Source organism: Apiospora marii (genome assembly GCF_038362585.1).
Source record: "Apiospora marii strain CBS 49790 chromosome Unknown utg000003l_segment0_segment0, whole genome shotgun sequence".
NCBI lineage: Eukaryota > Fungi > Ascomycota > Sordariomycetes > Amphisphaeriales > Apiosporaceae > Apiospora > Apiospora marii.
Genome location: NW_027117374.1, coordinates 3,714,183 through 3,738,636, shown reverse-complemented (window position 1 = coordinate 3,738,636; position 24,454 = coordinate 3,714,183). Strand labels below are relative to the sequence as shown.

The 24,454-nt window shown below is 53.0% G+C and overlaps 10 protein-coding genes across 10 annotated transcripts; 3 read left to right on the top strand and 7 right to left on the bottom strand.

The window, feature by feature from the left end:
* Nucleotides 1–424: 424 nt before the first annotated feature.
* Nucleotides 425–1,734, top strand: PG985_004726 (Glycosyl transferase- family 2; the record flags this gene model as incomplete). The annotated part of the gene is made up of 2 exons (XM_066824495.1): nt 425–523; nt 583–1,734. 2 exons carry the CDS (start codon nt 425–427, stop codon nt 1,732–1,734), a joined length of 1,251 nt encoding a protein of 416 aa, XP_066687655.1.
* Nucleotides 1,735–2,519: 785 nt separating this feature from the next.
* PG985_004725 (squalene monooxygenase) lies at nt 2,520–4,046 on the bottom strand (the record flags this gene model as incomplete). Its single annotated transcript, XM_066824494.1, has 1 exon — nt 2,520–4,046. One exon carries the CDS (start codon nt 4,044–4,046, stop codon nt 2,520–2,522), a length of 1,527 nt encoding a protein of 508 aa, XP_066687654.1.
* Nucleotides 4,047–5,414: 1,368 nt separating this feature from the next.
* On the bottom strand, nt 5,415–8,369 carry PG985_004724 (uncharacterized protein; the record flags this gene model as incomplete). The annotated part of the gene is made up of 1 exon (XM_066824493.1): nt 5,415–8,369. The coding sequence occupies one exon, from the start codon at nt 8,367–8,369 to the stop codon at nt 5,415–5,417; it is 2,955 nt and encodes a 984-aa protein (XP_066687653.1).
* Nucleotides 8,370–8,962: 593 nt separating this feature from the next.
* Nucleotides 8,963–10,308, bottom strand: PG985_004723 (solute carrier family 25 member 38; the record flags this gene model as incomplete). Its single annotated transcript, XM_066824492.1, has 3 exons — nt 8,963–9,708; nt 9,768–10,065; nt 10,132–10,308. Coding segments are annotated over 3 exons (1,221 nt in total), but the record flags the coding sequence as incomplete, so codon positions are not given.
* Nucleotides 10,309–10,960: 652 nt separating this feature from the next.
* PG985_004722 (uncharacterized protein) lies at nt 10,961–11,640 on the bottom strand (the record flags this gene model as incomplete). Its single annotated transcript, XM_066824491.1, has 2 exons — nt 10,961–11,237; nt 11,336–11,640. 2 exons carry the CDS (start codon nt 11,638–11,640, stop codon nt 10,961–10,963), a joined length of 582 nt encoding a protein of 193 aa, XP_066687651.1.
* Nucleotides 11,641–12,421: 781 nt separating this feature from the next.
* PG985_004721 (uncharacterized protein) lies at nt 12,422–13,652 on the top strand (the record flags this gene model as incomplete). The annotated part of the gene is made up of 2 exons (XM_066824490.1): nt 12,422–13,022; nt 13,099–13,652. The coding sequence occupies 2 exons, from the start codon at nt 12,422–12,424 to the stop codon at nt 13,650–13,652; spliced, it is 1,155 nt and encodes a 384-aa protein (XP_066687650.1).
* A 259-nt stretch (nt 13,653–13,911) lies between these two features.
* Nucleotides 13,912–16,502, bottom strand: PG985_004720 (uncharacterized protein; the record flags this gene model as incomplete). Its single annotated transcript, XM_066824489.1, has 8 exons — nt 13,912–13,944; nt 13,992–14,055; nt 14,110–14,650; nt 14,701–15,162; nt 15,219–15,327; nt 15,382–16,274; nt 16,338–16,375; nt 16,438–16,502. 8 exons carry the CDS (start codon nt 16,500–16,502, stop codon nt 13,912–13,914), a joined length of 2,205 nt encoding a protein of 734 aa, XP_066687649.1.
* Nucleotides 16,503–17,724: 1,222 nt separating this feature from the next.
* On the top strand, nt 17,725–18,802 carry PG985_004719 (uncharacterized protein; the record flags this gene model as incomplete). Its single annotated transcript, XM_066824488.1, has 2 exons — nt 17,725–18,360; nt 18,434–18,802. The coding sequence occupies 2 exons, from the start codon at nt 17,725–17,727 to the stop codon at nt 18,800–18,802; spliced, it is 1,005 nt and encodes a 334-aa protein (XP_066687648.1).
* A 199-nt stretch (nt 18,803–19,001) lies between these two features.
* On the bottom strand, nt 19,002–19,802 carry PG985_004718 (uncharacterized protein; the record flags this gene model as incomplete). Its single annotated transcript, XM_066824487.1, has 3 exons — nt 19,002–19,121; nt 19,220–19,357; nt 19,479–19,802. The coding sequence occupies 3 exons, from the start codon at nt 19,800–19,802 to the stop codon at nt 19,002–19,004; spliced, it is 582 nt and encodes a 193-aa protein (XP_066687647.1).
* A 1,314-nt stretch (nt 19,803–21,116) lies between these two features.
* On the bottom strand, nt 21,117–23,762 carry PG985_004717 (uncharacterized protein; the record flags this gene model as incomplete). The annotated part of the gene is made up of 7 exons (XM_066824486.1): nt 21,117–22,062; nt 22,139–22,522; nt 22,589–22,701; nt 22,762–23,040; nt 23,103–23,332; nt 23,391–23,605; nt 23,659–23,762. Coding segments are annotated over 7 exons (2,271 nt in total), but the record flags the coding sequence as incomplete, so codon positions are not given.
* Between the last annotated feature and the right edge of the window lie 692 nt (nt 23,763–24,454).

The window sequence follows — 24,454 nt, the reverse complement described above, 5'->3', positions numbered from 1 at the left end:
AACCACGTCAATGGGAGTTTTTGCTTACCGAAGAACCAACCTGCCCCCAGGTAGACATAATCCCTGCATATAACCATATGCCATAAGGAAGCGTAAGGGCCAGAAATTACACAGAATAACCGACTTTACGTGGTAGGTTTCAAACAGGACTGTACTGTAGCAGGACGTCCGTTGGACGGCTGGTTGCGGACTCCTTCCTTACCTACTTAACTAACCTGGTTGATCGAGATACCCCACACTCCTCCAGGCACAGCCCACTAAACTGGCAGGAAGGAGGACCCTGCATTAGGTCCGGACGTAACCGTGGCCCGAAGGCAATTGCCATCCACCACAGAAACATCTCGGCGCCTCCAAGTCGCCCAACCTGTGACTTCTCAAATGTGAGGCTGGAGTCTCCCCCCAAACACCAAAAGCACCGGTAGCCATGGACGCCCTTTCTTCCCTGGTCCGGGCAATCGGAGACTTCCCGGCCCACAAGGTCCTTCTGGCCTTTGCTGCCTTACTGATCACGGCATTCTACACAGTTAGTGCCATCCCGTGTAATTCCGGGTTTCCACAAATACTAACGAGTACACACGTCAGATCTACGCAGTTCTTCACCTCATTGCGCCCAAGCCACGAGCTGTCCTCCCCTCCGAAAAGACGTACAAGACCACCACGTCCGACGGCAAGGTCGTAACCCGCCAATTGCCCTGCTGGCACGACCGTTGGCTGGCCGAGCGCCAGGCGAGCGAGAACCGAGAGACCCAGGAAACCGATGGCCCTCTTGTGCCCATACCGGACACGGGCTCCATCGAACCCGCCGAGATCCGCCTCAGCGTCGTGATACCCGCCTACAACGAAGAGAAGCGCATCCTGCCTGCGCTCGAGGACGCCGTCAAGTACCTGGACGCTCATTTCGGCCGTCAATCCCAGCCCGCCGCCGCCGACAATGACGAGAAGAAGAAGGGAGTCATGAGTCCGACCTCCCCGCGCTGGCAACATAGGATTCCGCCAGAGCAGGCGCGCACGGGCTACGAGATCATCATCGTGAACGACGGGTCGCGGGACCGGACTGAGGAGGTGGTGCTGGACTTTGCGCGGAAGCACGAACTGCACGACGTGTTGCGACTCGTGACGCTGGCGCGCAACCGCGGCAAGGGCGGCGGTGTGACGCACGGCCTGCGGCACGCCCGCGGCGAGTTCGCCCTCTTTGCTGACGCCGACGGCGCTTCCCGGTTCAGCGACCTCGGCAAGCTGCTCGAGGGCTGCGAGGATGTGACTGACGCCGGCCACCGCGGTGTTGCGATTGGCAGCCGCGGCCACCTCGTCGGCAGCGAGGCCGTTGTTAAGCGCTCGGCCCTGCGCAACTTCCTCATGCGCGGCTTCCACTTCGTCCTCATGATCCTGACGCCCCCCGCCACCTCACGCCTCCGCGACACTCAGTGCGGCTTCAAGCTCTTCTCGCGCGAGGCCCTGCCCCACATCGTTCCTTACATGCACGCTGAGGGCTGGATTTTCGACATTGAGATGCTGATGCTGGCTGAGTCGGCCCCGGCTGTGCCAGTTCTGTCGAGCGACGGCGCTGTTATTGGCAGCAGTCCCGGAATCAAGGTGGCCGAGGTACCTATCGACTGGCATGAAGTCGACGGGAGCAAGCTGAACGTCATACAGGACAGCGTTAGGATGGCTGTCGGCTTGGCTGTTTTGCGTGCAAGCTGGATGTTTGGTGTGTACAGACGACGCCTGACATAGAGAATAGAGAAAGCGACGGGTATACAGATTTACCGTTCATTTTCGGGAAAGAAGACCCGAAGGAAGTTTGTGTATAATGACTGCTCAATTGCTACATACGATGGCGAGCCCGGAACAACGTCAGAAGGCTATACTTGCTTACTTGAGAGGCAAGGTAGTTGAACATAAATGAAATTATGGCACAAAAGATGAAGTCTATCGGTGCATTGCATCAATCATGAAATTCGTCTTCCACGTATAGAATTAGTATTATGTACGATGTGGCGATGAATGATCTCCCTCTCTGATATGATATGTACATGACTCCAAAGCGCCCGCCGAACGATGCCCATTGCCTAATAGCAGCGCTGGCTCTCCCAAAACAATAGCGACCGGAGTAGTGGACCTTTTTATTCCACCAATTGGCCTTCTTTTCCAGCGTAGCTAGATCAGATGCTCCTCGTCTTCCTGGCAAAGCCAAGGGAGCTAGATTGTGTAAAACTCATGTCGTGAGGACATCCAGTTAAAAACAATGAACACCTGTATCGTCGGCTCAGCGCTAAAGCCAAAATGCTTGGGCGCGACGTTTGCGCGTTGTCGCGCCATCTCTGGCATTGTTTTTCGTCCTGCTACGGGGCGAAACTTCTAAATGGAGAAAGGAGACGCAGGGCTTATCGTGGGAGTAAGCCGTTCTGCTGATCTCTAATAAGAAACATGAGAACACCCGCATATTCTTTTCTTTCTTCTTCGTCGTCAACTCGTGCATCCGTCGTCACCCGTAAAAGAAAGCCCGTGGTAGTCATCGTCTATAAAGCCTCACGGTACATGATGGGAAGGAACACGACGCAGGCGGTCCAGATGATGCTGATACCCTTATACAGGTTAACGGGAACGTTCCACAGGCCCCGCTCCTTCCAGTCGATCCAGACGGCCAGGAAAGCGACGGTGAAGAAATGGTAGGCGAGAGTGAGGGGGCGCTGGATGAGGCCGCCGAGCATGCCGACGGGCTCGTCGACGATCCCCTTCTTAAAGTAGGCGAAGCAGCCCCTGCGCAGCACGGCCAGGTTGGGGTCGGCGGCGCTGAAGAGGCTGTAGAGCGCCATGGCGAGGACGTTGATGATGGACGTCAGGCTCTTGCGCTGCCAGTGGAACTTGGCCATGGCCTTGCTGACGGCGGCGCTGTCGCCGAGGTTGGGGATCTGGGACGGGTCCAGGAGCTCCGACAGAAGGAGGACGTCGTTGAGCGCCACCGTCATGCCGCCGCCCGTCAGCGGGTGGCGCATATTCATGGCATCGCCGAGAACCACAATGCCGGGGTTCGTGTCCTGGCGCGTCGGAGGAAGCCAAGAGTTGGGCATACTGCGCGGGATCTTGTCGTCCTTCTCCAGCGCGGCGCGGAAGGAGGGCTGGATCGCGGCGGGCAGTTGAGGTAGCACGACGTTAGCCATGTAACCGCGAACACCGCCCTTGGCGGGTGAGGCATCGGGGCAGTTCAGGGGCACGTCGATAAGGGCACGGGTCTCGTGGGTGCCGATTTGGTACAGGAGGACAACGGTCTTTTCGCCGCAGCAGACGTGGCCGTAGCCAAGCTCGGGAAGGGGGCAGTCGATGAGCTCGAGTGCGTAAAACTTGGAGCGAACCTCGGGCATGCGCCCGACGTATTGCTTACGGAAGATGGAGGCGTAACCATCAGCCACAATGGTCAATTGGCCGAAGAAGAAGTCGGGCTTCTTCTTGCCAGTGTCTGGGTCTACCGTCCGTGCCTCGACACCGAGAATCTCCTTGGCATTCTCGCCCTTAATAGTGGCGACAGCCTCAGTCTCGACCACAGTGATGTTGGGGTGAGCCAGACAAGCCTTCCTCAATTGGGCGATGAAGCGACCGTGGTGGAAAGCGCGGCCCTCGGGCCTCCCTGTCCTATCTCTTTTCGCTTTGCCGTTGGCGTGGCCGTTTTGGGTGGCGTCGGACATCAGGACGTAGGGGGCTAGGTGCTCGGCGCCAACCCGGTCGAGCTTGGGGAAGGGGATGACGGCCTCCTCGCCGTAGTTAATGACGTTGTAACCGTAGCAGGCGGCGGCGTCGATTCCCTCGGCGCAGTGGCCCAAACCTAATTTTCGCAGGGACGCCATGCCGGCGGGCTGCATCAGCTCGCCGACGATGCGGTCCGGCTCCTTCATCCATCGCTCGAGCAGCAGGACGCTGCGGTTTTGGCTCGCGAGGGCGTGGGCTACGGCGCAGCCGAAAACGCCGGCGCCCACCACTACGACATCGGCCTCGTGGTATGTGACGCGGCGCTCCTCGCGCTCGTCTCGGGTCTCGGTTCGTGTCGCCATCGAAGCAGCTCGGGCTGTGCGTGGCTCTCTGTGGCGTCTCTTGAGGGGAACGGTGTGCAGTTGTTGAATGACTGACTGGAAGTGAACGAAAGAACTCCCAACCTCGCAAAGGATTGACTGTCTGATCGAGAGCGAAGGGCAATCTCGAGGGGTGAGAAATGTCGAGGATTGTGAGGGTAATATGTTAGTGCTTAGTAGTGTAAGCGCAACGGTTGGTTGTGTTTCGTTTCGGGTGGAAAGCCAATTGGATCGTACTTGTAGGTTAAGGTTTTAGGCAGGTTCCCAAAATACAACTCAACTCAATTCAAGGCTGGCGTGACGGGGGATTGAATGTAACAGTCCCCAAAATTGAATGATGCCCGTTGCGGTGTGAGGTCTCGACTCGACTCGTAACTCGTTGAGATGATGTGGCGTGGCGCTTTGTATTCCCTTAAATGACCATGAGATCAGGACCCTGTATGTGAGATATGGATATGCTGCTAGGTGAGGAAAAAGACGTCGAAATACAGCATGCCATAATTGCCCGACAGAGTCTATTACGTCTGCTCATATGGTTCGATGAATACTAAGAAACAATCTCTTCTGCATCGAACTTCCGGGGTCGACCCCTAAATGTTTAGTGGGGCTGCTTTTCTAGAGCCAAATTATCGGTTTTGTCCCCCCGCCGACTCAGGTACCATACTCCGGGTCACCGTCGGATATAATAGGAGCGGTCAACCATCACCTTCATGAATCACTTTGCCTTGATTGCCCTGGCCGAAAATGCTGCCACCACCTAACATTTGAAGACGCTATCGCTGGCATGTGATCCGACAGAGGGAGGCCTCAAGCCCCTGTGAGAACAAACCGGCCATGTCTCCTCAAGAATAAAAAGTTCTATAAGGCTAGAAATATTATTACCGTAGTAAATGAGTTACGTATACGTTTTTCGTTTATTCCGCTGTAATATATAACCTAGAGTAAGTGGAAAGTTTATCCCTTCGGCCGCTTGGCCTACCTGTCAATACACATCTACGCAGCGTCGATAATCAGGCCATGCACCTGCAGTAGCTTATCTTTCAAATGTATTGCGCCCAATTGGGCCGTTGGTTTGCCCAATGCTTCCCGAAACGTTGTTTCTCGGCACAGGCCGTACTACCTACACTTACACGTAGGTACCTAATGCTCTAGGTGACAGGTGACAGGCGCCGGGGCTGAGTTTGTAGTAGAAAGGTTATGCACCAACATTCAGAGCACACGGGTACGAAAAGATGGATGGGAGAGCTGGCAGACCGTTATAGGCATCATGTATATAGCCTCTATTGGGTATGTAGATACTTTGTTTGCAGTGTTACGTATATGTAGGAATATATACAGTGTCGAAAACGATCACCCCTTCACGACCGCCCGCCGGATCGGGAGCTCACCGTATGCCGGGCACGGCGTCTCAGCCGCCACTTCGGCATCCCGATGCGACTTGTCGGCTTCCATCTGGGCCACAGCGTCGCTCATGATGTTCAAGCACTCCTGTTGGATCTTGGCCCCTTCCCGAATCTGCAGGACCCGACGCTTTTTGATGCTGTTTATCCCGGCTTCTAGAACATCCCTTATCAAGCAGACACGGTCCGAAGTTTCCCATTTTCTCATGTGCCTCCGCGTTTCTTTGAGCAACGACAACGCACGTACATCTGCCGAGCAGGGACTGGAGGACAGCGACTCAACCACCCATTGGAGCCCGTCCACATCCAGCAAATGATAGTACGCCATTAGCAATGCCTTCAAATTCTGGATCGTGAAGCAGGGGTTCGTCGTCCCTTGCTTCTGCATGGCAACTTGGCAAAGGGATACCGCATGGGCGTCACGGCCCGACTTGGCCGCGATGACTGCAGCATGTGTTAGGACCGACGGGTCAATGATTATGCCTGCCGATTCAAAGTGAACAGTCATGGCCTTGAGTCGATTCATGATTTCTCCGAATGCGCCACGGAAGGAGTTCAATTGAGCCTTGATATAAAGCCCAACGGCAGTACTGACGTCGTGGCCTTTCTGCGACGTACTGGCGATGAGTTGCATGGCCTTCGCGAAGTTGCCCGTCTTTTGCCTGAGGGACGCAATAACAGCAATGCGAAAACAATGCGGACACCATTCCATCCCGTACTGCAGAGCTCGTTTGTAAATATACACAGTCATGTTGGGGCGACCGCTCTGGAGCTCTTCTTGCATTGCGGCAAAGACCTGCCTGTTGTTGGCTGATCTGGCAAAATAAGGCTTGCGACTCAGAGAAAGCTTCAAGGACCGAACCCGTTGGCGGGCAGGCCTCCCAAGGTAATTGCCATCCATCAAAGCCGCGTTGTGCATCATGTTTTGCGTCACATCGTCAACACAAGTACCTTGAAGTTTCCTCATTTCAGAGAACAGCTTTCGCAGTTGACGGAATGGCAGCTTCCACTTGACTCGGCAATTCCGTAGCACAGCGTTGACGAAACCCGGCGACAGTGCAAACCCGCTTGAACTGCAGAACTGCAGCCAGCGAATAAGCCCAGGGGCGTCATGGAATTCGCCATACGAATTGGCCACCAAAGACACCATGAATGGGTGCAGTTGCATGTGCATTTCCTGGATAAAATACTGAACAAATTGCTCGACCTCGGCGATGGGATGATCCTGCGCAAAGATCTTCAATATTCGAATGAAAGCTTGTTCGTACGCTTCTTTTTGCATCTCCCTATGCGGCCGCATCTTGACAAAGTCACCCAAAACGCCATCCCAGTCCCCAGCTCGAGCCTTCGCCAAAGCAAAATAGCCCATTAGCCCGACGTCCTCGGCCATTGCGGGGGCCATCATGATGACCTCGCTGTGATAATGACGCGCCGTTGCAATATCGCCAGACATGACCGAGACCTCGACCATGACCTTGTAGACGTATTGCGGATACGCTACTTGGTCGAGGAGCCCCTCGGTCAACATTTGTCTGAATAAGGCCTTCGACTTTTTGAGATCGTTGTGGCGACTCCAATGGGCTTGCAGTATCCTCATGAGCCAGGCAGTCTTCAGCGGCTGCTTGCTGGCATCGCACAGACTTGCCAGAGAGCGTAGTACCGCCATAGCCCGGGCGCCTGCCATATTTTCTACAGACTTCACTGCCATTTCTACTATGTCATTGAAGCACTGTTGATCCGGACGACATTTCGAGAAGTTGGCCCTAAATAGCTGTAGGACAGATTTGTGGTCGTGGAATTTGTAGAGAGCGGTTATAACCATAGACGTGAACTCGGTAGCATCTGCTAGTTGAGGCAAGACACGTCCATAGATATCGCGAACATATTGGGGCTGGTGAAAGGCCAAAACGCGCTCGACCATGATTCGTCCAAGAGGGGCCAGTTCTGGAGAGAGCATAGAGGCCTTTTCGTTGAAATGCGGTGTGAACAGCTGTACAGACAGCCGCAAGCTTTCCAGCGCCGCAGCTCGTTCACTCGGCTTGGTCGCCAGATCAGCGGAAGGGAGCGCCGACTCGATAACGGGCACAGGATCATGCGCCCAATATTGTTCCACGCCAAGACGTCCCGACTGAAAGCTGGCAGCAAGGACTTTTTGCGCTCCATCCCATCGACCTCTTTCCTGGCAGTGCTTGCACAGCGCTATAGACAAATCACACCATTTGTCTCCTAGCTGCGCAAAGAGGCTCTTCCTAGCCACCCTCTGCAGAAAATCGCCAATAATTCCATCCAAGCTATTTTCTTCTTTTTCCAACACTCCCAAGATGTCGTTGATATCGAGTGGCGGGTCCAATTCTTGCGTTTCCTCATTTTGAGATCCTAACCCTCGCGCCCAGCCGCCGCTGTCCCTCGCAACAGGCACGCCAAGAGAAGTGCGCAGGGGCGCCAATCTTCGTAGAGACTCTGCAGAGTATCGTGGAGAGTCTTCATCCCGTCTAAACCCCTGTCGCGCAGCTATCCTCGTTGATCTTGTCCTTTGCGGTTCGGCAGCCTCGGCTCGGGACGAATTATGCAAAGAAGATTGCTCCGGAGGCGTTCCTGCAGCAGAAGAGTCGCACTCTATTCGTCGCTCCTCCAGGCTCGAGGATTGATCTGGGTGGTAGTGCCAATGCAGGTCGTCGCCGTGCAGCAAGACTGGATCGTCGGCGGGCAGTACAACAGCTTCAGCGGTGCCGTGGTAAAGCCTCGAGGACTTGAGCTTCTTCTTGTTCTCAACGGCGGTTCGCAGAGTGCTGATTCGTCGGCGCCTATCGTCCACAATCAGGCCAATCGCACAGGACGTGCCTAATGCCAGGCCTCTGAGTGCATGTATCGCGGCCTTTGAAGGCACGGGTAAGGGCGGAGACATAGTATGAACGCATGGGTCTGAGCCATGTCGAGCTCGAATGTTAATTGGCGACCATCTGGATTAAAAGAAATGAAATGGCGTTTCCAATCGAAAGGTATGTGTCGGTTTTACAGTCGATCGTCGTCGTGGGCAGTCGTACGACGGAAAGCACTTTGCTTGCTGAAGCACTCTCTGGGGTCAATTGGCTAAGCTGGCTGGGGAATTGGGAAAGTCACAAGCGCTGGATAAACTAATTACCGCCCCCACTAATGGGCAACACCGCTATTGACTGCAAATCTGCCTTTCGTCAGTCAATTGATGGCACGGCAAATCCTGGAGACAAATCGAAGAATAGTAGGTAGTAGTAGTAGAACAAGTTTGGTGTTTGGCAGCTGTTGTTGGTCGATATGCCAAAAGCTGGCTGTAGATTTGAGATTTTGTGTGTATGTGTGTGTGCCTATCTACCTGCTCATGATCTATCTTGTTCTTCATCCCCTTCTAAACCGTCGTCTATGGATCTCCAAACGCCCTGCAAATGCTGTTTCGTTTCATATATTACATGTTTGGTACATTCGTCTAGGGCGTCATGCGGGGCATCGGCTTCCTGCCTGCCGTTACAATGATGCCTCCGCTCCCTCTGGAGGTAACCAAATTTCCAACTGTCGCAAAATGCTTTGATACAAGAAGAACATGCACCCACTCTGCACACTGGTCCAGACACCGCGTGGCCCAACGCCTCTGAACCAGCCGCCAATGCCTTCCGTTTTGTATATTATTCTCAGGCCCTTGAACACAGAAGAGGTGTCCAGAGTGACGGCGCCTGGTCTAGGCCTGTGTGTTGATGGCGAGGACGTAGAGATGTTCCGGTGTTGCTCATGAGAAGGAGGGGCTGCCTTGGGATGCGTGGGTTTCGCCGCAGACTGTGGATCGCCCGCCAGGCGCTCTTTCCCAGCCGGAGGCGGCGCGGGTTCTATTTGGGTTTGTAACCGCGTCTTGACCACATCCAGGGGACATGTTATGACACCAGCAAGTCCACCACCCGCAGCACCGGTCAATATCTCCAGCGGCGTGCCGATCTCACGGCTCCGCTTCCATTGACGGGACCAGCTCTGAAACTGCTCGTAGAACATGAACTGCAGAGCGGAAAAGGGCAGATCGCGAAATAGCGTCGCCCCGTAGCCGTGAAACAGGGTACTAGGCCCTTCATTTCGAATAATAGTCTTGACGGCATCGAAAGTTGACTTATAATTATACCCCGATTTGAAGTAGGGATTGTTGTGCCGCCCTTGTAGTTGCAGCCGTGTTTTCAGGACTTCCGACGGCACGTAAACGATGGACGCAGCAAAATCGCCGATGGCGCCTGTGTTGTCCTGTGTGAGTATTCTTCCTGCTAGAGTTGTTCTTGGAGAGAACCCATACCGGCTGTGAGATATGCAATGTGAGGTTGGATATTATAGTCCAACATGATCCGCTTGCTCAACTCGTATGAACCAAAAAAGAGAACAGTTCCAGGGAAAGACCCCAGCATCGCGGGTAGCCATCCGCCGTACAGTCCACGCCGGATGCCTTCTTGGCGCCATATCGTGTAGTATGAAGACCCGAGTGATGAGTATTTCGGTGGGAAGTGGGGGTCGCCCTGTTGTCGTGTTTTGACGGTGTCGAGCGAATGCATCAACATGTCTCCCGTGGTGCCTCCTAGCCCTCCAGCCAACATATTCTGTGCGCACACGACGAGTCAGTCGACATAGGGGACAACTGCACAAAGCTTGGAACTGCCACTGACCTGGAGCAGAGGCGAGCGCCTCTCCCATTCCCCATCCTTGGGGGCCATGTTCGTATTGACAGGTTGTTGCGCTCCGGCTATAAAATCCGAGGAATTCGAAGAGAAGATGGATTGCGCAGAATGTCCATTGTTTGCGGAAGGAGAGGGCGAAAGAACGACGGCTCCGAACGAATCAGACTGCGGAGCAGTTGTGGAAGTGCTCCGAAAATCGTCCAGGGGCATTGCCCTCTATATCAGAATGGTATTCCCACCCCGCGCCGAAAGACAAACGTGAAAGGAGGTTGTTGGAAGGGCTGATGACGAGGACCCTTTGTATGATGCGATTTTACTTTCACCATCCCAGGCATCCCGGATCCAAGCTGGCAATTTTTTGACGTGATCGGGCTTCGGATAACGCGAATAGGGCTCCACCGACGGCCGGAAGGGTCTGTGCACAGGATGATCTCACTACTTACCTGACACCAGCCCTGGAGGCCTCTAACAAGTTGTCAGTTCAACCAAAACCAAGGTAATTCTAATGGCATTTTGTATGATTTAATGGGTTTCTTTCCAATGTTACCAATTGGCATTTGTAGCTTTTCCTCATTGCACTTTTCTGTATTGCAGCCCGTTCTGAAGGTACATCATAAGCCAAAAGCTGGGAGGTACCGGGCCAAGCCTTTTGAAGTCCATGTGCTACCTACTATAGGGCAGGCAGGTTAGATAGATAGAGATAATATATGCATATCCTATTGTAATGCCTGAAACACATCAATTGCCAAGCAGGTACGTAGGCTGTGGTGCATGCCTAGTATCCGTAAAGTACCTATGCAGGCTTCGCCTTCATGAGCTAGCTATACTTGGTTTTCTTTGCATACTCTTCCCAGCTCACCCGGCCAATCCTGCGCGGCGGCCAGAGGATATGCGTCACCTTCCCAATGATCAAGCCCGTGGAGATTGGCCCGTACGTGTTGCTGTCCTGCGTGGCGTCCCCATCGCCCTCGACCCATACGTGGCCCGGCGGCACTTGCACGGTGGCTACCGGGTACGGGGGTTTCGTCCTGATGACATCTCCTGGCAACCCAACGACCCTCTTGATCACACGACCTTCTGGGCTGAAGGGGCTCCTGCGGAAAACAGCAGCGAGGTCAGTCATATCTCTAGATAATGAACATAAAGAACAACCGGTCCGGTCTTGAAAAAAGATGAGGCTATAGCCACCTACCAGAATGTCACGACCATCCCCCTAGCCAGTTTGTTCTGCGCATTGTACTTCCACGTCCACACCCGATCCAAGGTCAGCGACCGGTCCTTGTCTGGGTTGAACAAGGGATACATGGAAGCCCCGTTGATCCTGGTGACCTCGAAGAAGTTATCGTTGGCCAACGCCACGACAGGCGACCATGTTCCAAGAGTGAAGAGAGCCCAGCCAAACCAAGGACCCCACGAGTCAGACCGAGACTGGAACCATTTTGACTTGGTCAGCGGGAATCTGAGCTTGTTGAGAATATGAGCCCATGCAGGCCTCATTGCTACGGTACGGGACCGTTCGAGTTCATTAATTGTTGTGGTGATGCAAACCGCTGCTCAGTCGACTGTTCAGGTATCAGAGACTGAAGAAGACGGTTTTTCAATTTGTAGGTAGGTAAGGCTTGGAGCACAGAACAGAGCTTCCGTACCCCACTAAAACACCGGCCATCCCACTCATCGAAAGTCTATACACAGCCATTGTATACCAACGCTCTTAATCATTGTTGTCAACACCAAGAAATCTGGCTACTGGTAATCTGGGTGGCGGGATGAGCATCGGTGGCTTTATTTAAACTTGTTAGCCATTTTTTGCGGTAGCAGACTGCAAGTGGTCGTTCTGAAGCCATGCGGTCTAAACATCTAAACAACAAAGTCTCACCAGTGCAGGCTGACCCACCACTAATCTGTCAGAATCACATGCGATCGTATCCTGCTGAATACTAATCTGTCAAAATCATCACGTAATTCATATATGATGGTCCAGAGATGTAGCCTTCTATCGTTGGCCAGTGATTCATATCCCTAGCCCGAAGTTAGTGCCATGTGTAGACATTCTGGGTTTATAAGCTGCTTTTGTGAGAAGCATTTGTAATCATCTATGAATGCAAAAAGTATAATGATCGATGAGCCCCCCGTACGGGGTTGCTTTCCAGACTGAAGCTCAAGACCAGAGATTAAGATATTCAGTAGATAAAATCTCTTCGGTGATTTTCCGACTCTTCTTACATTGAAATCCAGGTATATATATATATACTTCGACCCCGTCATCTCATCAGTGCCAATGCCCACTATCCGCGTAGCCCTCATCGGCCTCTCCGCCAACGCCGCCACCGGCTGGGCCGCCAAAGCGCACCTGCCGTACCTGCTCTCGGCCGAGGGCCGGGCCAAGTACACAATCGTAGCGCTGTGCAACACGACAACGGAGGCGGCAGAGCGCGCCATCGCGCGCTTCGGGCTGGACCCGACCACCACCCGGGCGTACGGGGACCCCGCCACTCTGGCCGCGGACCCGGACGTCGACCTCGTCGTGGTCGCGACGCGCGTCGACCAGCACTACCGCACCGTGCTGCCCTCGCTGGCGGCCGGCAAGGGCGCTTTCGTCGAGTGGCCGCTGGCCGAGAACTCGCCGCGCGCCGCCGAGCTGGCGCGCGTGGCGGCCGAAAGGGGGTCCCGCACCGTCGTGGGCCTGCAGGCGTGGTTCGCCCCGTCCATCATGGCGCTGCGCGGGCTCCTCGCCGGCGGGCGCCGCATCGGCAAGGTGCTCAGCAGCGAGGTGCGGGCTGCGGGCGGCACCTTGGACCGGGCCACGCTGCCCCCCTTTTTGAGGTACTTCGCCGATCGGGATATTGGAGGGAATTTATTCACCATTGGGTTTGGCCACCGTGAGTAACGAGCATCGTGCCGTAATGTTAAATATGTCGAGTAGTCCCGCGTTCTGCTAACAGTCGGACGCCTTAGTCTTCGACTTTGTCCAGTTTGTACTGGGCGACGTGCACGATATACAGCCACGTTTGCAATTGCAGCGTCCCAATGCCAAGATCAGAGATCCTGCGTCCGGAGCGATTCTCGAAACCGTCAAGTCCAATGTACCGGACCTCATATATGTGACTGGTGCGCTACCCGAGTCGGACTCTGTGTCCAACGGGGCCACTGTGCACATACGATATCGCCGTGGCCAGCCTTTCAAGGGCGAGCCTCCGATGGTGTGGACCATCAATGGCGAGAAGGGCGAGCTACGTTTCATAGCCCATGGCGGGCCAGTCGTGAACGTAACTTCGAAAGAGAATGCACCCGTGATTGAAGTGCACGATTTCGCCACCGACCAAGTCGAGCAGATCAAATACGACCATGGCCCCCGGCTTGATATCGAACTCCCCGCGAGGAATGTTGGCTCTGTTTATGAGGCTTTCGCCGCTCGAGATGAAAGCAAGTATGCCGGTTTTAACCATGCTGTGAAAAGGCACTCGCAACTTGATCGGATGTTATTTGCTCACGATGAGTCTAGATCTTAACAAGCATATTATTTATGGTACGAGATCTTGATTGTCGCATTTGTTTTTCTCCTGCAAGGCTTTCCGGGTTTGTTTAAGAAGATTACTCGTATTATAATATAATAATTCCTGCCTCCTTTATATATTATCTAGTTCGATGTGATGTAGTACGCTTAACACCTTACCGATCGTGAACTCATTACCCTGACCGTAATAACTTATGCCAATCTTTAGTCGATGCCTATACCAGGTAAGATAAGGGGTTATATAGGCCTTATTCTTAGGCCTTTGCCGTCTTATTTGCAGCCGCCATCTACCAAAAATTAGTTTAAGCGATATCAATCACTTAGAGATGCATACCTTGGAGATCAGACTGCGGCCGATGGAGATAGTTTCATCCATGCCTTGCTGGCGTTGCCAGAACCTATAGAAAGAGTTAGGTCAGTGGCAAAATAATCAAGGGAGGGTGTCAACATACGCTTCTTCGGGGGTCCCATGGCCTCGGATGGAAGCCTGACGCGCCTCTTCCTCTAAAGCAGCCCTGGTGATCTTCTCGCCAGTCGGGATGTCGGGCAAAGGCTTCGTCTCGACGTCATTGTCCGAGGTATCTGCCAGAAGGGCTTTGCGCATCTGGAACCGCTCTGCACGTTCTTTGTGCAGACCGGGGCTATGCATTTGCTTCAAACCATACCGAACGGCGAACTGAACTGCAAGATAAAGGTGCTCGGCGCAAAGAACGGTGAGTAAAAGTGCCCATCCAGTGATGCTGGATGGTTCGCCGTTGGGTCCATTTGAGTCACCGCTGAACATGAAAACGATAGCCGAGCTGACCAAGCTTCCAAACCACGATAAGAAACCAAGAGCATTGAGCCAGGGGCCAATAGAGTCGGCTCTCCAAGGAATGGGCCGCTTGCTGCTAATGGCAATCTTCATCGCATCAGAGCGTAATTCCACCCAGTTGTTAACAAGAAAAGATACGGGAGCAAGGGGCCAGATAGCCGAGAACAGAGACAGATATCCTATGTTGATGTTAGAGAAAAGCTCAGCTCGAGAGATGGCTCAGACTTACCAAACTGCACAACCATCTCCCTGTAATCCGTAGCGACATCGTATACATCTAACTCGGCCTCGTTGCGGACTCTTGCCAAGAATGCAGCTTCTTCGGGCGCGTCTGCTGGGACAACATCGCCCTTTTCGTTCTTGTGGGCGAATTCGGTCTGTACCTCCTTGACCTTCTTGAAGACCTTGCGCTTCACAATGGGAGCCACGGCTTCGAGGGCAAAATTGACGATCTGAGCAGTTACAGTAAAGTATATGATCTGCGTCCGGAGCCTGTCAGGGTTGATCTGGAAGCTTTGCGTCGTAAGCTGATCGCTAGAGGAGATCTTCTCCGCAGTGACCTTGAACACGTCAAGATACGGGACCAGAAGATTGCCAAATGGCATGTACACGAAAGCAGACAAGAACAGGGGAGTGTAGGAAGTGATGAAGTTCACGACGAAAATCTTTTGCGTCAACGCCGCATCGTGAGCTGCAAATTTGTCAGTTCGTCAACGTTGGTCAACTTTAAAGACATGGCTCTCTTACCATCATGGGTTTCGTAGTTCTCCGCTTCCGTCAGTTGCGCGGCAAGATTACCAAGGATAGTTGACAATGTGGGAACCAACCCTGTCAGAATAATTGTAGGGAGGAATGTCTGTTCATGTTTAGCAACCCGCATACACGCTTTCTCCTGTTAATATCTACTTACCAGGTACGACTTGAAGGGGCCATTGTAAATTTCGCCGATGAAGATTTCAACAGAGAAGCAGAAGAGGTACAGAGCGCCGAGGATCAATAAGCAAATGAACGCAAATGGCACCTGCAACAACTGGGTCTGAAGCCTCTTCTTGGCCGAGTAGACCTTGACAGCCTCGCCGGTCACTGGGTCTGCATCTTCATGATCCCAGTGGAACGCGGTACGGGGAAGCTGGATGCGAGAAACTCCTCTCACGCCCCACTGCACTGCTAAGTCCTCTTCCTTTCCCTTCCAGTACTCAAAGAAAACGACAGACCAGAGTGAGTTGACGAGAGCGTATAGCCAAGAGTACTGCCCGAGAATCAACCAGGAAGCAAAGCCGAATGCTGCCGGGAACACCAGGAAGCTGAAGTACGACTGCAGGAATGCAAAGTAGAATGCAACCTTCTCGCCGAACTGGTTGCGAATTTGATCGACATCTTCCTCGTTCAACACATACTTACTACTCCACTGCTTGATCCATTTCCGGTTGAACGCATGGTTGTGTAGAGGGAAAATGGACTCGACGTATTTCCACTGTCCAGTCTTTGGCGTGATGCCCGCGCCACCCTCGTTTTTTGGGTTGGTGAGAAGGAGGTAGACTAGTCGAAGTCGCTCGGCGTCCACAATGGGCTCGTCCTCAAATATCTTATCAACGTCCTTTTCGGGGGTCTTGATACGGACTCCGTAGAGCCAGTCTTGAACCCGCTCGCGGTAAACCCTGGATTTCAAGTATTTCTCCGAAGCCACCTTGACGAATACCAGGACGGACGTATGATCGACACCGCGGCGGACTTCTGAGGCGAGTCCGGCTTTGGTAAGTGCTTCGATAAGCTGGGTGAATCCAGCCTCAGCTTCAACTGGGGCTGTGGATAGGGAAAACTGTTAGCCGTGAACCGTGATTCGGCGTACATGTATCGCAGACTAACCGTCCGAAGGAATTCTGTAGTTGATGACAAAGTCGACACTGTGGAATAATAGCACATGATGAGCCAATGTTACCCTGAGTATGGACTAGACGTGGCTCACTTCATGTTCGTCCTCAGTGCGGGCGGATTGCCATCGGCGGCATACAACGTGCGTAGGCTCGCCATGGTTACAGATCTTGGCGGGGTTATCGAGAAGGGCCTGATGTGCGACGATGGTGTGTCGAGCAGTCTTGGGTTGACTTGAGGGAAAGAGGGAAAGGGGAGTTCAAAAAGAGCAGAACCTGGTCCCGAGACAGGAGTCGACTGCGAAAATGCGATGCTGTCAGTCGCTCATAGGTAGTCGTCCAGAGGCAGGCTTCAAACTTGGCTTTTGGGTCTTGTAGATCCAGGAATTTTGGCAAGAGCTGAAATGTCGATCAACGTCATGCCGCAGCCCAAGGAGTTGGGATGTGACGATGACACCCTTAGTTTCGGGTCCGTGCAGCCCCTGCCCGACGCGATCTTGCAGTCTTGCAGGGGGCTAGTTCCGCTGGACATGCAAGAGCATCGAAGCTGCCAATGAACGAGAGGGAGGGGCGTGGCAGAAGCTGTTGCATCACCAAAAATGTCGTTGTTTCAATGACTTTCGTCACTGTATCACCCGAGTTGGCGAGCCTTGATTACATGTGCTTCTTGAACAACGAACAAAGAAGAAATAATATACACGTTACATTGACGTCTAATACTACAGAACACGATACATCAAATGAGGTACCAAAACCACCAAATGTACGGAGTACCAGTGTAACTTTTATGGCTGTCCACGCGAGACCAAAGCATCGTGATCGACTATCGCCGGAGATATTTTGCCAATGAACGCTGGACTCCATGGAAGAGAACATGGAGCCCCTACCATTCCCAACTGGACAGCAATGGAATTGGTAGGCTGAAGACGCAAGCTCTCTTCGTACACTTTAGTTGTCAGATCCATAACGCACCTACCTACCTTTAGGGAATTGAATTACATGCAATGGTGCCGGCCTCCATTACCACGATTATATAAATGTAATTCATTAGGAGTCCAGAGAAGAAGCCCCTGAAGCCCCACCAAACTAGAAGGAAGTGCCTACTTCGTTAGTAATGTCAAGAGTGCCTGCATCTTGTTAGTTGATTGGGTGGTGCAACTTCCCCAGGCTTTTGTCAAGGATGGTATCCGTCAATTTCGCAACTTGACCGCAGTATTGAGAAACCACTCACTTCAATTCTTTACATGTCGGACATCGCATTGATTGACTTACTCTGCTCTACTCATGAGCTTTTTGGATCTGCATTGCTTTCTCACCCATTTCTGATATCCCAAATCGTGTAAGGCTTCTTGCGCTGCCGCGATCCCCAGGCCTGGCAGACCATGGGGCTTTCCCACCGCCTGAATGCATGCCTCCAGTTCCTCAGGCTTCGGCGGTCCAGCCATTGGGACAAGCCGACCCTCCTGGATGAGTACCTCGAATCACCTCTAAAGGCCCTTGTCGTCCGGCTCTACTGCCTTCTTTTATGGCTGCGCGGCAGTCCCATGAAGCCACCACGCAACCGGCCTCCTATCAAGGTCGTCTGCCTGTCGGACACGCACGGCATGACAGTACCAAATGTGCCTCCTGGAGACCTCCTGATCCACGCCGGCGACTTGACCCAGGGAGGTACTGCGTTGGAGATACAGGCGCAGATTGACTGGCTTGACTCGCTACCTCACAGACACAAGATTGTGATTGGTGGAAACCACGACATCTTCTTCGATATGAAAACCCGACGGGATGAAGGCACTCCCCCCCAACACGGCATCGAATTCAAAAGTGTCAAGTATCTCCAGCGCCAGTCGATTACCTTGAAATTCAAAGGCCAACGACGTTTGAATATCTATGGTGCTCCCGATATTATCGGGTCTGGTGACCCCGCCTCCTCCAACGCATTTCAGTACGATGGTGCCCGACATCCATGGCGTGAGGCAATTCCAAAAGATACAGACGTCCTGATCACACATGGACCACCGGTGAGATACTCTTGCCTCATTCATCATTAGTAACAACACCCTTGTTTCTGGTATCACTAACTGTGCATTACAGAAGCACCATCTTGACCTCAACCTCGGTTGTTCGGGCCTGCTCCAAGACCTTTGGCGCGTGAAGCCAAAGCTTCACGTATTTGGGCACATACATTGTGGCCGTGGTAAACGAGCTGTGTTCTGGGACAGTTGCCAGGAGGCGTATGAGAACTTCCTCTCGCATAAGATGCGCGGTCCCATTTGGGACTTTGTACCCAATGCTCAATGGTTAGATGTCGTTAATATCGTCATCTTTGGTATTAGCAGCGTCATATGGAAATGGTTTATGCAAGGGGGCCATTCTGAAGGTGGCATGTTGATTAATGCTGCGTGTCAAGACGGAAACAAGGGGAAGATCAGCAAGAAGACACCCATTACGGTTGAGCTATAGACAAACTTAGGCGTTGCTCAATGATTTATATTATTCAGACAGTTACGAAAATCCAATTCGTTGTTTCGCTAGTATATATACTATCTTGCCAACATAACGTGCTTTTATGATTATAAGATAGCGAGTATCTCATGAGACAGCAGCAGGCTATTCGGATAAATAGGTATGTAATGGCACCGAACCCCTCGACTCTTCATAGCTATTCACCGTTGATCGTCATGTTCAAGCCCATACCTGTCTCGGCAGTCTTGTTGCCTGCGGGAGGCGCCATACCAGGTTCTGCCGCCGGAGCAGGCGCAGGACCACAGCCTGCCATAGCCTATCGTGGGGGTGGGAGGTTTAGCGTTATCACTCTACATTTATATATATGTACTACTCCAGAAGGGCATTTTGGGTGGTAGAGTGATTCTAACTCACGTCCATCAAGTTCTGCATGTTCACCATGATGCCGCCGGCAAAGTCACCCGCCAGAGTCTGCAGGGTCTTGTTGTCTTGGGCGGGGTTCCCAGACAGACTCATGGCTAGGTTCAGCTCGTCGAGCTGCGCATTAGCGACCTGTTGCGAGCGCGACGGTGTGTCATATCAGCCTCTTTTCTTCTTCAGCCCTCAGGGGATTCTCTCCCAGGGATGTGGCTCAAGAGATCCAGCCGGACATGGTTGGATGATGGCAACTCACCTTGGCGAGTCCGGCGGTGGCCTTGTTGCCTTTGGGTGTGATAGCCTGGTTCATCTGGCGGATCTGGATGCCGTTGTTGACAAAGGTGAGGAGGTCGTTCTTGGCGGCAGCGAAGGCACCGGCATCCACGGGGTTCTTGCTCAGGATTGCCTGCAGCTTCACGACTGAGGCCTGCTCCTGCTTCTGGTCCTCGATATTGATGTTGATGCCGTTGGCCAGGATGAGCGCCTGCTCGCACGCCGGCGTTGACATACCTTGTCCGAGGGCGCTGGAGGAGAGCAACGCCCCGACGAGCAGGGCGACGGCGGTGGTGGATCGGGTCATGCTTTCGTTTGTGGTATAGTATAATAAATAATAAGATGATATCTGGGTGTTCTTCAGTACTCTGGAATAATGAATGAGAGTCTTCGTCAAAATGAGTGGCTAAGGAGGAGACAGAACCGGTCTGTGACAACACAACGAGATCTCGATAGACTCGGTAAAGAAAAGAAAGAGAGTCGGCCTAGAGCATTATTGTACACAGAGAGATATAGAGCCAGCTAGTGATGGATGGAAAGACAGAAAGAAAATCCCTTTTGGTCACTATTCCCAACATTGGCACATCCCATCCATCGGTTTTATACACGGCTTGCTTGCCAGAGTCCAGCGAATCGCCTGCTTTCTTCGTGCCTGGATAGCAGAACTCTAATAAGTTGTGATGCTACCAGCTTGGCCAATTGCACGGGGACCTGAGAAGCTTCCGTCGCGCGTTGCTACTCCGCGTAGCGTTGGGGTTTTAGCCAAACATGGCCAGAACCCTAATGTCGATGTGTCCCATGTTCCCCTGGTCCGGCTCAGATTTTGTTTGGCACACAGACTGACGATACCCTCCTCCGGTACAGCACATCGAGGAACAGAACATAAATCTGGCCTGGCAATTGATACTGCTGTGGTTTCATCTCGGCTAGTCAGACAAATCACACAATCGGCCAGGCCCAGAACGGCCAGAACTTTCAGCCATCATGCCATTTTACCTGATTCGCAAAGGGATCCCATTCTGAGTAACATTGCGTTGGAAGTCAGGACGGCGTCTTCCCTTCTCAGAAACACTACCCTGCTGGCGCTAGTTTAACTCCTGCATACGGCAAACGGCGCGTACGAAGTCCGCCTCGTCTAGAACCCGCATACTCAGAAAAGGGCTGTTGGGACGCACATGCTGGGGTTGCACACCACCGAGAAGCACGAAAAGGGGACGAGTCAAATCATTTTGGTTAATCATTTTTCGAACAAGTAAGAAACTGAAAGCTGCGATATGACGAGTACAGATAGAAGATACAAAAAAAGATCTGAAATGATTTCCCCGGATAAGCGAGTACGTCAAAATGGCATGGCGGTTCGTTCATCTCAACTTCCTTCCCAAACACCTCCCTTTCTTGAGGGCCACCCACTCCCGATAAGCATAGCTCGTGGGGCTTCGGGCCATCAGTTCATCCAGCAAACAAGTGAAAGGCACCAGGCTCATAGTTTTGTTTGCAATACACCCTTCCCCCTTTGCGATCCTCCCCCTCTCCCAGTATCGTACAAGTTTCGACTTCCCTCCCCCTCTCAACCCTTCCGCAGAATGATAACAATGAGAAACTTACCTACGATCGTATGTCTTTACAAAAGAAACACGGCACCGAGCAGCGCCAGGCAAAGCGTCATGCCAGTAACACCAACCGAGTTGTCGCCGAACGTGCTTGACGCACCGGCCATGACCGGGAACTGGTTCACCCGCGATACGCCCGCGGCAGTGCCGTTCGTGCCGTTGGAGCTTAGCCTGCTGCTATTGCTGTTGCTCAGGATGACGGGAATCACCGTGGCGACGGCGATCTCCGTGACTACCACGTCGGGTCCGGCGGCTGTCGCCACGGCCATGGGGATTGTCAAGGTGACAGTGTTGGCGCCTCTTGGCCCGCACGCGGAGCACGTCTCGGTGTAGGTTGTCATAGGCACCACCGCCTTGGCTGCCGCCTGCGCTGTCCCGTTCGAAGTCCCATTCCAAGAACCGTTCCAGGTTCCGTTCCAGGATGCCCCCATGCCTCCCCCAACTTTTCCCACCGCCGCCACCGCCGCTGCTGTAGGAACCGAGGACTTGGCGCTGCTGCATGAAGTGATGGTCAAGGTGGTGCGATACTCGGCGGCAACGAGCTGCGCCGGGTTCGTTGCGCAGACTGTCGTATAAGTCATTGTGACCACGCTGGTGATGGTGATATTACGACTACCACCACTGACATCACCACCGTTGCTTCCCGTCACTGTGCTACTAGGGGCGGGGGCGGTGGCAGACGACGAGCCACCCATTGCTGGCGCACCCGCTGGCGGCGGGGCGGCGGCTATGTTACCGTATACGGTGAGCAGAATGTTGGCTGGCGCAGCGCGGCGGCTCAGAGGTAGGGATGTGTTGTTCGCTGTTGTGGTGTTGGATGGGGGGATTGACGGCCTGTTGTTGGTGCCCTTGACGAGACCACCGCAGCTTTCGTTAGGGTTGCCCGGGCAGGCTCGCTCGCACTGCGCGTTTTCCACCGCGGAGGCGTCGCCGAGATTATCTGCACAATAGCAAGTACTACATATCGACCATGAGCGCTCACTCACCCTATACAACAACCCCGCTTGGCTATAGAGAAGGGGGTCAGACTTACGTTGCGAACACACCAGAGTACTTGCGCCCAGCACAGCTAGCGACGCAGGCTTCGTTGTCCATGGTGGCAAAATCGGCAGCGGAAGACCATGTCGGGTAGCCGGAGCTGGACCCAAAGCAGCCGAGCAGCGTGTACCCATTGATCATGGATGGGTCGCTCAATCCTCCTCCGGACTTGGTAGGTACTGACGAGGGTGTCGCCGTGGTCAAAGTGATCGTCCGCGTGCTGCCTGGAGATGGCAATGCTGTCGTGTCCACGCTGGGAAGACTCGTTGCAATCGAAGTGGCGTTGGGAGAAGCTGTTGAGACGGTGGCACTAGACGAGGTAGATGGCTTGGGGGAATCCGGCTTCTGGTAGACGTCAATGTAGTTGACGTCCCAGAAGCTATAGACGAGACATTATTAGTAATGATGTGCTGGTATGATATTTCCGCAACAAGGTATCACTTACGCGCCGAGGAAAGCCTCTGGGTAGCTTGCGACATATTCCTTACACGTCGGAGCCAGCGTATTGCACTTGTCAGTGACGCCCCATACATTTCCAGCATAGTCGCCACATAGGTTCTAAGCAACAATGAGCTCTCATGCATGGTGTCTATAGTCGACGTATAGGATTTGACTTACAACATTGATTACAAGACTCATGTTGAAGAAAAAGGAGTCAGTGTCGCATCCCAAGCCACCGAAAATTGCCTGCGGGGGGCCCCAGGAGGCTGGATCGGGGCTTGTCAGGGGCGCAAAGGCTATGTCGCTTGGAATGGCGGACCGTGGAAAATGCCATATTTTCAGGCCATCCGAGTCCCATTCAAGAGCGTAAGTACCGCCTCCTTCAGCATTGAAGCTGTCGCCGTACGAGGTGGCATCAGACGTAGGAGAGGCGTAGTTGCAGCCGACATTTCCGGGCTAATCACCAGCGCTTTAGCAAACATACGTTTCTGAACAAGGGAAAAGGGGATCTATCTTACACCAGGCTCGCAATTATTCGGTCCCTGTTGACCGGTGAAACCAGTGCTTGGCAACTGGCACCCGGGAAGTCTTATATGGTTGTCAGCATTCCTTCGTCGTTCGCTAGAGGTGGATTCATACGTATGGGCAGAGAGCAGATTCCTCGAGGCCGTGTTGGCTCCCTCAAGGATATCCAGTTCTCCGCCAAGGGGCCACTTTGCGCCATTCTGGTCATTGTTGAAAGCCCAAACTAGGACGACGCTACTCAGCATGTCTCCTCACGGCGAATATCAACGTCGACTGCTTACAGGCGGGCCAGACACCACAGGTGGAAGCTGGCATATGAGCAAAGTCGGCTATGAAAAGACCATGGGTGAAACCCTGGTAGCTAGTGAGCCTGACGCTGGGTCGACCAACATCGCTCACTGTATAGTTGTTATAAGTATCTACACCGAGACGGACTCGGTTGAACTCGTCGATTGAGACGAGTCCCTGTGAAAGAGCGGCGGGCTGGCTCTGGTAGCTGTAGGCAAAAATCAGTATATCTCTTCAGGCTATCTCAAGCACTCAACTTACTTGACAAAGCCATTGCTCGGGTCCTTTCCCGTGAAAAAGCTGAAGCCATCAAGCAGCGCCTGACCCGCATAATGGGTCGCCAAAGCGTATGCCATTTTTGCGATTCTATAGTTAAGAACCGGTGTTTATGAAAAGAGTGACTAGAAACAGAAAACTACTACATCCAGAAGAAAAGAGCGACAGAACCTTGCGGTCAGAGAAAAGAGCGAAAAGAAGTAAGGAGTGGCTGGGCCGTACGTTGACCGAACGAAGACATGGAACATACAGCTGAAGAGAGAAAGAGTAACAGAAGTCCCACCAGACGACCAGGAGCTCCAGACCGGGAGGTCTTTCTCTATATCCTTTTGTTTACTTCCCGCAATCACTCTTGGCCGACTTCACTTTAACTGCATGTTTGGCGGGAGTTGAGGAATTCCAGAGGAGAAATGCGGAGAGCTCCCAGAGCTCGCGGAAGAAGAATGCAAATTAAACCCAAGCTGCCTGCTCTTTCCGTCGAAGCTGTCGCGTTGTTGGCGTTGAGACATCTGGCCCTGCCGGCCTGGACTATTGCAAATCGATCCAGGGATGATATGTGGTAATATAGCCAGGGAGGATTCTCACTCATATTGGGCATGTTATTTCCTAGACCGCATGGTTTTTCAGCTTACCATACCTGGGGAGATTGAACAAACGGCCTTGCGATATGTAAAATCTCAATTGCCGTTGATGAGTTGATGCGGCTTATATCCAGTATAAAGCCAACTCCCATATCTTAAAGATTCCACTTCGTCTTTAGAGTCTCAAGATGCAAGCCATT